Source organism: Tachypleus tridentatus, unplaced genomic scaffold, assembly GCF_004210375.1.
Source record: "Tachypleus tridentatus isolate NWPU-2018 unplaced genomic scaffold, ASM421037v1 Hic_cluster_1, whole genome shotgun sequence".
NCBI classification, from domain to species: Eukaryota; Metazoa; Arthropoda; class Merostomata; order Xiphosura; family Limulidae; genus Tachypleus; species Tachypleus tridentatus.
The window spans coordinates 15,712,444-15,724,636 of NW_027467777.1; the positions used below are offsets into that span (position 1 = coordinate 15,712,444).

A 12,193-nucleotide genomic window follows, 5' to 3' on the forward strand; every position below is an offset into this window, starting at 1 on the left:
TAGACAGAATTTTTGTATAGAGTGTGACTATAGACAGAATTTTTTGTATAGAGTGTGACTATAGACAGAATTTTTTGTATAGAGTGTGACTATAGACAGAATTTTTGTTAGAGTGTGACTATAGACAGAATTTTTTAGAGTGTGACTATAGACAGAATTTTTGTATAGAGTGTGACTATAGACAGAATTTTTGTATAGAGTGTGACTATAGACAGAATTTTTTGTATAGAGTGTGACTATAGACAGAATTTTTTGTATAGAGTGTGACTATAGACAGATTTTTTGTATAGAGTGTGACTATAGACAGAATTTTTTGTATAGAGTGTGACTATAGACAGAATTTTTGTATAGAGTGTGACTATAGACAGAATTTTTGTATAGAGTGTGACTATAGACAGAATTTTTGTATAGAGTGTGACTATAGACAGAATTTTTTGTATAGAGTGTGACTATAGACAGAATTTTTTGTATAGAGTGTGACTATAGACAGAATTTTTTGTATAGAGTGTGACTATAGACAGAATTTTTTGTATAAGAGTGTGACTATAGACAGAATTTTTTGTATAGAGTGTGACTATAGACAGAATTTTTTGTATAGAGTGTGACTATAGACAGAATTTTTGTATAGAGTGTGACTATAGACAGAATTTTTGTATAGAGTGTGACTATAGACAGAATTTTTGTATAGAGTGTGACTATAGACAGATTTTTTGTAGAGTGTGACTATAGACAGAATTTTTTGTATAGAGTGTGACTATAGACAGAATTTTTTTAGAGTGTGACTATAGACAGAATTTTTGTGAGTACTATAGACAGAATTTTTGTATAGAGTGTGACTATAGACAGAATTTTTGTATAGAGTGTGACTATAGACAGAATTTTTTTGTATAGAGTGTGACTATAGACAGAATTTTTGTATAGAGTGTGACTATAGACAGAATTTTTTGTATAGAGTGTGACTATAGACAGAATTTTTGTATAGAGTGTGACTATAGACAGAATTTTTTTATAGAGTGTGACTATAGACAGAATTTTTGTATAGAGTGTGACTATAGACAGAATTTTTGTATAGAGTGTGACTATAGACAGAATTTTTTTGTATAGAGTGTGACTATAGACAGAATTTTTGTATAGAGTGTGACTATAGACAGAATTTTTTGTATAGAGTGTGACTATAGACAGAATTTTTTGTATAGAGTGTGACTATAGACAGAATTTTTTGTATAGAGTGTGACTATAGACAGAATTTTTGTATAGAGTGTGACTATAGACAGAATTTTTTGTTTAGAGTGTGACTATAGACAGAATTTTTTGTATAGAGTGTGACTATAGACAGAATTTTTTGTATAGAGTGTGACTATAGACAGAATTTTTGTATAGAGTGTGACTATAGACAGATTTTTTGTATAGAGTGTGACTATAGACAGAATTTTTGTATAGAGTGTGACTATAGACAGATTTTTTTTGTATAGAGTGTGACTATAGACAGAATTTTTGTATAGAGTGTGACTATAGACAGAATTTTTGTATAGAGTGTGACTATAGACAGAATTTTTTGTATAGAGTGTGACTATAGACAGAATTTTTTTTGTATAGAGTGTGACTATAGACAGAATTTTTTGTATAGAGTGTGACTATAGACAGAATTTTTGTTTAGAGTGTGACTATAGACAGAATTTTTGTATAGAGTGTGACTATAGACAGAATTTTTGTATAGAGTGTGACTATAGACAGAATTTTTGTATAGAGTGTGACTATAGACAGATTTTTTTTTTTGTATAGAGTGTGACTATAGACAGAATTTTTGTATAGAGTGTGACTATAGACAGATTTTTTGTTTAACGTGTGACTATAGACAGAATTTTTGTATAGAGTGTGACTATAGACAGAATTTTTTGTATAGAGTGTGACTATAGACAGAATTTTTTGTATAGAGTGTGACTATAGACAGAATTTTTTGTATAGAGTGTGACTATAGACAGAATTTTTGTTTAGAGTGTGACTATAGACAGAATTTTTTGTATAGAGTGTGACTATAGACAGAATTTTGGTAACGAGTGTGACTATAGACAGAATTTTTGTATAGAGTGTGACTATAGACAGAATTTTTTGTTTAACGTGTGACTATAGACAGAATTTTTGTTTAAAGTGTGACTATAGACAGAATTTTTGTATAGAGTGTGACTATAGACAGAATTTTTGTTTACGAGTGTGACTATAGACAGAATTTTTTGTATAGAGTGTGACTATAGACAGAATTTTTTTGTATAGAGTGTGACTATAGACAGAATTTTTTGTATAGAGTGTGACTATAGACAGAATTTTTGTATAAGAGTGTGACTATAGACAGAATTTTTGTATAGAGTGTGACTATAGACAGATTTTTTTATTTTTATAGACAGAGTGTGACTATAGACAGAATTTTTGTTTAGAGTGTGACTATAGACAGAATTTTTTGTTTAGAGTGTGACTATAGACAGAATTTTTTGTATAGAGTGTGACTATAGACAGAATTTTTTGTATAGAGTGTGACTATAGACAGAATTTTTTGTATAGAGTGTGACTATAGACAGAATTTTTTGTATAGAGTGTGACTATAGACAGAATTTTTGTATAGAGTGTGACTATAGACAGATTTTTTGTTTAACCTGTGACTATAGACATTTTTTTGTATAGAGTGTGACTATAGACAGAATTTTTGTATAGAGTGTGACTATAGACAGAATTTTTGTATAGAGTGTGACTATAGACAGAATTTTTGTATAGAGTGTGACTATAGACAGAATTTTTGTATAGAGTGTGACTATAGACAGAATTTTTGTATAGAGTGTGACTATAGACAATTTTTTGTATAGAGTGTGACTATAGACAGAATTTTTTGTATAGAGTGTGACTATAGACAGAATTTTTGTATAGAGTGTGACTATAGACAAAATTGTTGTATATAGTGTGACTATAGACAGAATTTTTGTATAGAGTGTGACTATAGACAAAATTATTGTATAGAGTGTGACTATAGACAGAATTTTTTGTGTAGAGTGTGACTATAGACAGAATTATTGTATAGAGTGTGACTATAGACAGAATTGTTGTATAGAGTGTGACTATAGACAGGATTTTTGTGTGGAGTGTGACTATAGACAGAATTTTCTGTAAGGTATCACCAGACATGTCCAACTGACCATCAATAAACTTCATACAGTAACACACTAGTGTTCAGTAACTATTCTGTCATCCCAACTACACGTGAACATCAAGGCGCCAATGCGAATACCTAGACTGTCTGGATTAGTAAAATCTATTAAGGTCTGACAGTTCTGAAGGTGAGATTGCAGCTGGACAGTGGCTACTTTTAATCGTAAAATGACAGGTATGGGAATGAAGGAATTTTAGACTGATTTTGTTGAAAGTGAAGATTTAAACTTTATAAAACTAAACGACTTTAATAAACCAGTGAAGATATAGGGGTTATCATTTTCTAGTGCTCACTGGAATACATTAGAAATCACTCATTTTAGGGACGGAGGGCATTGTTGGTCTTTTAGTGCTCCTTGTTGCACGTAATAAACCAGTTAAGCAATAGAGAGATGCTGTTGATCTCTTAGTGTACACTGGTGTATCTAATAAAACAGTTAAGGGATTGAAGAGTGTTGTTGGTTTCTTGGTGATCAATTGTGTGTGTAATATACAGAGGGTGTTGTTGGTCTCTTAGTGCTCACTGACGTCTCCAAACGGTAAATAACAGTCTCTTTCTGGTAGGTTCCTGATGTGAATATTAACTTCCGATTCATTACATACTTAGAGCAAAAATAAAAAAAACAACAACAAGCAAATCAACTTGTTAACAAATATAGCTAAATAAATATACTTGTCTTAAGCTCCAACTTTAAAATATTAGTTTCATCATTTGGACACCTTCACTCTTAACGACATTTTCGGTCGTAATCCCAACAATATTTCACAAAAAATTGACCAGCTTTAATGATTTAGGTTAGCCCTAAATACGTATATTAAGTTAACAGTGCAATGCAATATCTCTAATAAAAGTTCAATAACAGAGAACAAAAGATTAAAAAACATTGACCAATACTAGTAATATGAGTAACAATAAAGACATAACCTAGCACAAAGGTCAGGATGTTTGCTGTCAAACAATATCTATTTATATTTCATTGTATTCTTGCGTGACATGTTTTGCTCTTCTCTTTACTTTAGAGTAGTGTGTTGAAGAACAGCATGTTGTAATAACTTTCCTACTTCAAAACGCCTGCTAACCCTGTCCCTATTCTTAAAATCCACATTTACTTCCTCACTATCTATTAATTCTGTTTTACGCTCTCTTTAATGCTTGGACTTCTATCGTCAAATATCGTAACCATGCTACCATCTACCAAGGAACCACTTCCGGGATTGTTTTAGAGCTTGTATTAATAACTTTATTACCCCTAAATCTCTGTATACTTTATTAATGTATTTTGATCATCTATCTACCTGTATTTTTACGTTATCTTTAAACTCTCTCCTCATAAGTGAAATCCTGTGTTATTGCATAATATATTTACTTATGCCATCTATCTTTTGTTCGATCCTTCCATTTTTAACAATATGTATGAAACATCTCAGTACTGTTGGGTTTCCATTATTGAATTGAAACCAGAAGAGGTGTTGCACGTGATGAGAAAGACAAAAGTTCTATTTAACTCTTGTCTTCAGTAATATTTGTGCCAAAGTTTACGAGATTACGAAAACTTATATGTAATAAGGGTGGAATGTAGAAGTTTAAGACTGGTTAATATTTAAAATGATAATATCAGCGATTATTTTAGTGGCTCTCACGAATATTTATCTGAATGGCTATAAACATTTGTTATTTATGATGAAAAATGTTGGCCCTTCATTGATGAATGTTATCCAGAGTGAAGTAAAATAACCATTTTCATTATTGTTAATGCTTCGACTAAATAATGACGAAACAGCAGCAAAATGAAAATGGACCTTCTGACAACTAGAGGGCTGAATACGTTACAATAAAACGAATTTGATTGTGCAAGTGAGCCAGTAACGTGACAATCATAGTCGATAAAGGTCTCAGCGAAATGACGTGTCAGAACTACATTTTGACGTTGTTTGGTGTTTGAACACAGCGTGATGCCACTGAAAATTTAACGCTGTGGGTAAAGGTATGTAACAACTCTTTCCGAAGCAAAATATTCATCCACTCGGGTCATAAATACGTGTTCTAATAGGGGAATTAAAACTTACAAGACTATAATATTCCTTATACTTAATGGCTGATAAAAACAAAAGAATTAGGGTATCAAAAGCACAAAAACCACCCAAAGAGAAATCCACAAGAAGAAGTAGTGCCTTAGTTGTATTAAACAATATGCTGGGTCTTGTGGCAGATAAACATAAAGATAGATACCAAAGTTGTGGCCCAGGATGACCAGGTGGTTTGGGCATGCTCGACTCGCCATCTGAGGATCGCAGGGGTCGAATTCTTGTCACACCAAATATGGTCGGCCTTTCAGCCATGAGGACATTATAATTTAACAGTCAATCCCCTACTATTCGTTGGTAAAAGAGTAGTCAAGAGTTGGTGGTGGGTGGTGTTGACTAGCTGCCTTCCCTCTAGCCTTACACTGCTAAATTAGGGACGTCCAGCTCAGATAGCCTTCGAGTAACTTTGCGTGAAATCAAGAAAGAAACAAACAAACACATTCAAAACAAAGAAGCAAAAGTCGTCTGCGTGTTCGAGGCAATAGTAAACAGTAGAGCACAACGTAATGCATATTCAATTATTTCCAGTTTCTCTGTTCTATTTTCAGCAATTCTTGAAAGTGTTTGGGTCACACAGTGGCGACTTTCTGAGCTATCGAAATATTTTTTCTCTTTAATATGCAATATTTTATTTCATAATAAATGAGTCACAAGTCCGAGACGTCGACTTGCGACTTATTAATTACAAAATACAAATAATAATGTTTAATTGTCTGTTTCTGAGGCTCACTCACGTATAACTTGTCTTCCATACTGATTGATATATATATATTCTAATAATGTGGTCAAAATGTAAATGTTATAAAAAAAGCATTGATTAGCTCCACCAGGAGGTGCTTCAGATACTTTATTTAAAAGCTAATCTAGGCAAAACATGTTCTACTAGTATACTTTTGGAGTAACTCAATCACATCCTAAAGTGAAGGTTTACAAAACAGCTTTGTTTGATCTATTCTTTATTTTATAATTACGCGTGTTTCATGGCTAGCCTATCAAAACTCCCATGTGACTATTTAGGAAAATTAAAACAACATTTCTAGGTGGGGCTTATGCATATTTTAACACATTAAATGGCTTCAATATGGGTTTCACGTTCATCCTGGGTACTCCCAAAACTTGTTTAAAGTAGGTCCGGCCAACAGGCACACTGAAAATTGAAACAAAACGTAGAATAAGACACCAAAAAATAGAGCAAAAGATTTCTCAATACAAACAACATTAGAATATAATCACCAGAATTTTCTAATTCATTGCTGTTATTATTTTTGAAAGGAATTGGTTAAGAAATGTAGACATACAAGTTATGATACTTGTCTCAATAATATCACATAATATTGATGTTAAAAAAAAAAAATAAGAAATTTTGTAATTTTGGTACTACTGATTTATCTGATTTGAATTATTTTTTTGTTAATGTTGCTAAATCTACTTGCTCCAATCCTAAATTTTGTTCTCAGGGCATGCCTCCTGCTCCTTCTTCTTCTTGTTACCTATATCCTGTTACTGTATCTGAAACTATGAATAATATTTTCTCCTTATCAAATTCAGCTTCTAATGGTGTAGATGGTGTTTCGGTTAAGATTTTGAAAGCTAATGCTAATCTTTTTGCACCAATTTTGACTTTTTTTAATTAATTTATCTTTTACTCAAGGGAAGTTTCCTAATGCTTTAAAGTTATCATTGGTCATTCCTATTTATAAATCTGGTAATATTTCTGATTTTACGAATTATAGACCTATTTCCTTATTAATACATTTCTCTAAACTATTTGAAAAATCTATGAAGATTAAATTTTATCATTTCTTGATAGACATTCAGTTTTGTCTCCTTCTCAATTTGGCTTTCGGCCTGGGCTTGGAACGGAGGTTGCTGTTGCTAAACTTGTGGGAAGTATTACAGAAGCTTTAGATTCTGATCTTCATCAATTGCTGTTTTTCTTGACTTGCCAAAGCTTTTGATTCTGTTAATCATAAAATATTGTTAAATAAATTATCTTATTATGGTTTTAGAGGCATTGTTTTTTGATTGGTTTTTTTCTTACTTTCACAATAGAAAGCAATCAGTTTGTATCCATAATAATTATAGTGATTGGCTTACAATTAATGTTGGAGTACCACAAGGTTCTGTTCTGGGTCTTTATTATTTCTCATTTATATAATGATATTCTTTACCAACAGTTTTTTGGAGATATCAAGCCTATGCCGATGATATTGCTGTTGTTTATAGTAAGCCAAATCCTAATTAATGAAGCCATTATTTCTAGTGATCTTAATAAAATTAAAAATTGGCTTTTCTGTAATGACTTATCCTTAAATATATCTAAATCTTTTCTTCTTCAGTTTAACCTTTATGGTGTCATTCCAGCTTTTCCTTCTATTTTTTATCATTCTAGTGATTGTCATACTTACCCTAATTGTAAGTGTCCCAAATTGACTCAAGTTTCCTCTGTTAAATATTTAGGAATTATTTTAGATCGAAAATTAAATTGGCAATTTCATATTAATTCTTTAGTTAATAAATTAAAATATAGTTCTATGCTAATTTTTGAACTTAGTCATTGTGCTCCTTATCATATTTTTTGTTAAGTGTATATTATGCTCTCTTTCAATCTTTCTTACAATATTGTATTTCAATTTGGGGTGGCACATATAAGACTTTTTTAATTCCTATTCACAAGTTGCAAAAAGTGTTTTCTCTTATTTTTACTCATAGGCTTGATACTGATTTCAGTAAATTTAACTCCCCTCTTTCATATGATAAACTTTATTTATATTTTTTAGCTTTATCTACATTGCATGTTTTTTTTTAATAGGCCTTTTAAAGTCACTTCATATTTTACACGACTTCAATCTTTTTTTCCAATTAATGTACCCACACCACGTAAAACAGTTACACTTCATCAATATCTTTATTTGGCACCTCGTATTCATAATTTTATTCCTTATAGTATAAGATCTTCTATTAATCGTGTTAATCAAAAGAAATACTTAAAACAATGGATCTTAAATACTGATGATAATATTCTGAGAACTTTATATTGATTTTGTAAGTTTTGATTTTACATTATTATGTGTTTAACCATCACAGGACGAGTTAACTCTTTGTTGATGGTTTTATATTGATATTTGATTTTTTGTGTCTAATTTATTGCTTAATAAATTTATTATTTATTATTATTTATTATAATAATAACAATAACAAAGTTTTCTTTATTGGCGAAATTCAGGTTTATTTTGCTGTTTGTAGACTAATAAACACTTTCTCTCTTGTTTTGCCTGGATGTGGCTGAGAAAGATAGTAATTTGGACGCTTTAATCTTTTCACATGATTTTCAGGTCAGTAGTGATTTTCCATCAGTGCAGCTTACCAAACCCAATATCCACGTACACACGTAAAGTATGTTATGTTGGAAATCTACGACAGAGGTGAAAAGGTCGTATTAAACAACATTTTAGATATATAGGGACAATACAACCTTAACACTAAGTACAGCTACTTGTAACGAAAAACGAGTGCAGACATATAAATTATAGAAATGTGTAGTTTATGGTCAAAACGTATAACATCTGTCAGTGCCAGGGATTTCATTATAAAAAGCAAGCGTCATAGCAAGTGTTATACACACATCAAACAAGAATGCCATTTTTCTGATTCTGCAAAAACATAGGTAGTGATTAAGGGGTGGTACCAACCTTAGATTAAATGTGCCGTTTACCACCTTCTGCGTTTATTAGGTCATTACTTATAAAACCTATGCATTTATCCTAGATACTGACTCCAGTGACAGTGGGATTAGAGTAGTTTGTGTTAGAGAGAGACTGGTATGAAATATGTAATAACACGTGCGAGTCATGTGCTATCACTGTCTAGAACCAATTCAGTTCAATAACAAAGAAACTTCCTGTACTGTCGTGCTTGCTAAACGTTAACACTAATACCTGAATGATAGGTGTGTTTGTGTGTTTTTCTCATAGCAAACCCACATCAGGCTACCTGCTGAGCCCACCGAGGAGATCGAACCCATGATTTTAGCGTTGTAAATCCGTAGACTTACCGCTATACTAGCAGGGCTGTATAGTAGAAAGTTCTCTATTTAAATACACCATATGTCCCTTAATTAATGGGCTGTTGGGTCTCAAGAATTTGGAATATACGATCAATCATTAAGACAGAAGCATCAATGATTTATGTCTCCAGTGGTTGAGAAAAATTCATTCATTGGTACTTTTGTAATCGGTTATAGTGCTGTTTATAGCTTTATTAGGAAACACCGAGATATGGTAGCAGATACGTCAGCTACCAGATCTCAGTGAATCTAAGGTTCTGAGACAGGGGCGCTTCGTGCTTTGTATAATACAAGGATAAAATCCGTGTTGATAAAGAAGTCAATTTCAAGTCCCAAAAGTTTGTAAATTGTTGTTTTGTTGTTGTTTTGAATTAAGCACAAAGCTACACAATGGGCAATCTGTATCGAAACCAGGTTTTAGCGTTGTAAGTCCGCAGACATGCCGCTGAGCCACTGGGGGCAAAGTTTGTAGAATTGTGTAAAGTATAAATAATATTTGCTAAATACTCAAAACAAATCATACAACTTTAACAACATTTAAAACAAATTTAGCGCTTACAAAACACAATTAATAAACATGTGCCTGGCCAGAACTTTGAACTAATGTTATTCAACAATATATAATAAATATGATTAGTATTCAAAAATTGAAATCAAGAAAGGAACCAGAAAAAAAAAGAAAAATTCGATTCCAGTAAATCTACAGCAACGCAAAACACCTTTCAATATTAATATCAATATCGAGTGATAAACAGTAATAGCTTACTTATTTTAAACGTGGCATGGTCAGGTGGTTAAAACCCGAGAATTGCGGGTTCGAATCCCCTTCACACCAAACATACTCGCCATTTCAGCCGTGCGGGCATTACAATGTGACGATCAATCCCATTATTCGTTGATGAAAGAGTAGCCCAGAGTTGGCGGTGGGTGGTGATGTCTAGTTACCTTTCCTCTAGTCTTACACTACTAAATTAGGGGCGGCTAGCGCATGCCCTGTGTAGTTTGCACGAAATTCGAAACAGACTAGAGACACTTACTGTATCTTTTACTATTTTAAAATAAACAAACGGAGGTCAATATTGTTTTGATTTTTTGCAATTTATTTTTATAATGATACATACTTAATCTCTGTTGCCAATCCTTTGGCTAAAATAGACGTTAAGTCCTTTAAAGATTGGCTTGAAATAAACTTACTCTTTGCACTTAATTCTGTCAAAGAAAGTTACTATATGATAGAAAGTTGATATCCATGTAATTAACCCTTCTACAAAATAAATAAAACTTGCATACTATCAAATGTCATGCGGTTTTGGTTGCTGAGCTTGGCTTATGTAGATCGAAAATTCGAATTCCATCAGCGAACATACTCATTCTTTATTCTGTGGGGTTAAAACATGATCGTAAATCCAACTTTTTTTACTGGTTAAAATATCACAATAGAGGTGTTGAATAAGTGCCTTTCCTATAGTCCATCACTCTACGGACTACGGACGAGCAGATGCAGATAGCTTTCTAGTAGCTTTATAGGAAACTTAAGGACAAACAAACAAAAACTATCTAACACTGCATGTGAGGTGGGTCTGTGGTCTAGTCAGGACATCTTTTTTTGATCATTAAATGTTCGGATTTTCAGTTAAGTTTGTGCAGCTGTCAAGATAGGAAAAATGATTAATATGAGAAGAGTTTTGAACGCATTTAAATATCTATCAAACGCAGTAGAATTAACAAAAGTTAATATTTGTGATAAAAAAAGTATGAGTAAATGAAATATGCAAGAATTCCAGGAAATACTTTATCTCTAGAAGTCAATAAGCGTTCTTTGGTTTTCATGGACTTTGGATAGAATGACCCAAGAGAATTGAGTGAGACATGACCACTCAAGTGGATATTCCCACTTTACAACACAAACGCCATTGTTATAATACCACTGCACTATTGTCTAGCCTGTTAATTTAAAATGTTTGTCGTTAATTGTTTGTTTGTAATCATCCTATTTTGATTTCTAGCTGCACATGTTATCGACATGTTAGGTTAACAGGTATTACACCCTGTATCTAGGGCGACGACATCGCACACTATATCTATGGGCGACGGCATTACATTCTATGTCTAAGGGCAGCAGCATTACACTCTGTATATAAGGAGACGGCATTACATTCTGTATCTAAGGGCGATGGCATTAAACTCTGTATCTAGGGCAAGCATAACACTCTGTATCCAGGGACGACATTGCACTCTATATGCAGTTTTGGGCAATGCACCCTTTTATTAAATAGTAAACAAGAAATAAAAGAAGTAAAACAAATCACTTCTGTAATGGTATATGAGAAACTGTGTCTCTGCTCATGTAATAAGTGACCTTTGGCCGAGGTGGGCAGCTAATCACAGAATCTTATAAAAGATTACTAAGTTATTCTTTACGGTTCCAAATAAAATTATATCACAGAAATTTAAAGCATTCCAGAAACATTGTTGTCTTTCTTTTAAAGTCTCTAAATAAAACATAACCTCTACGAAACTAAACGTTCCTTTAACTATATATATATATAGTTTTGCTAAGAAAGTCGTTGTGAAACACATTTATACTTTTGTTACTAAACAGTTTAGTAAAACTGGAAATTCTACAAAAACAAAACAATTCCCTCACTGTTTCTTATTTCAAAACAAAATTTCTTTGTCAGTTAATTTTTATTCTTTTCTTCTCGTTAAAAAAATATTGTCCTTGAGTAAAAAAATGTTAAACAAATTTGTTACAAGAAGGTACAGTGATAAAATCATAATTATTTCCCGTTTGCTTAGCTGGTGTAAACCAGGGGTGGTTTCTAGGTCACTGGCGTTTCACGCAGT

At 32.4% G+C, this 12,193-nt stretch overlaps 1 protein-coding gene across 1 annotated transcript in view; it reads left to right on the plus strand.

Moving 5' to 3' along the window:
• The first annotated feature begins 3,363 nt into the window (after positions 1–3,363).
• LOC143241690 (glutamate receptor ionotropic, kainate 1-like) overlaps positions 3,364–12,193 on the plus strand; it is a 14,751-nt gene continuing 5,921 nt past the window's right edge. Inside the window, exon 1 of the mRNA XM_076484921.1 lies at positions 3,364–3,370. Within this exon, the coding sequence (XP_076341036.1) occupies positions 3,364–3,370 (7 nt within the window). The remainder of the gene's footprint in view (positions 3,371–12,193) is intronic.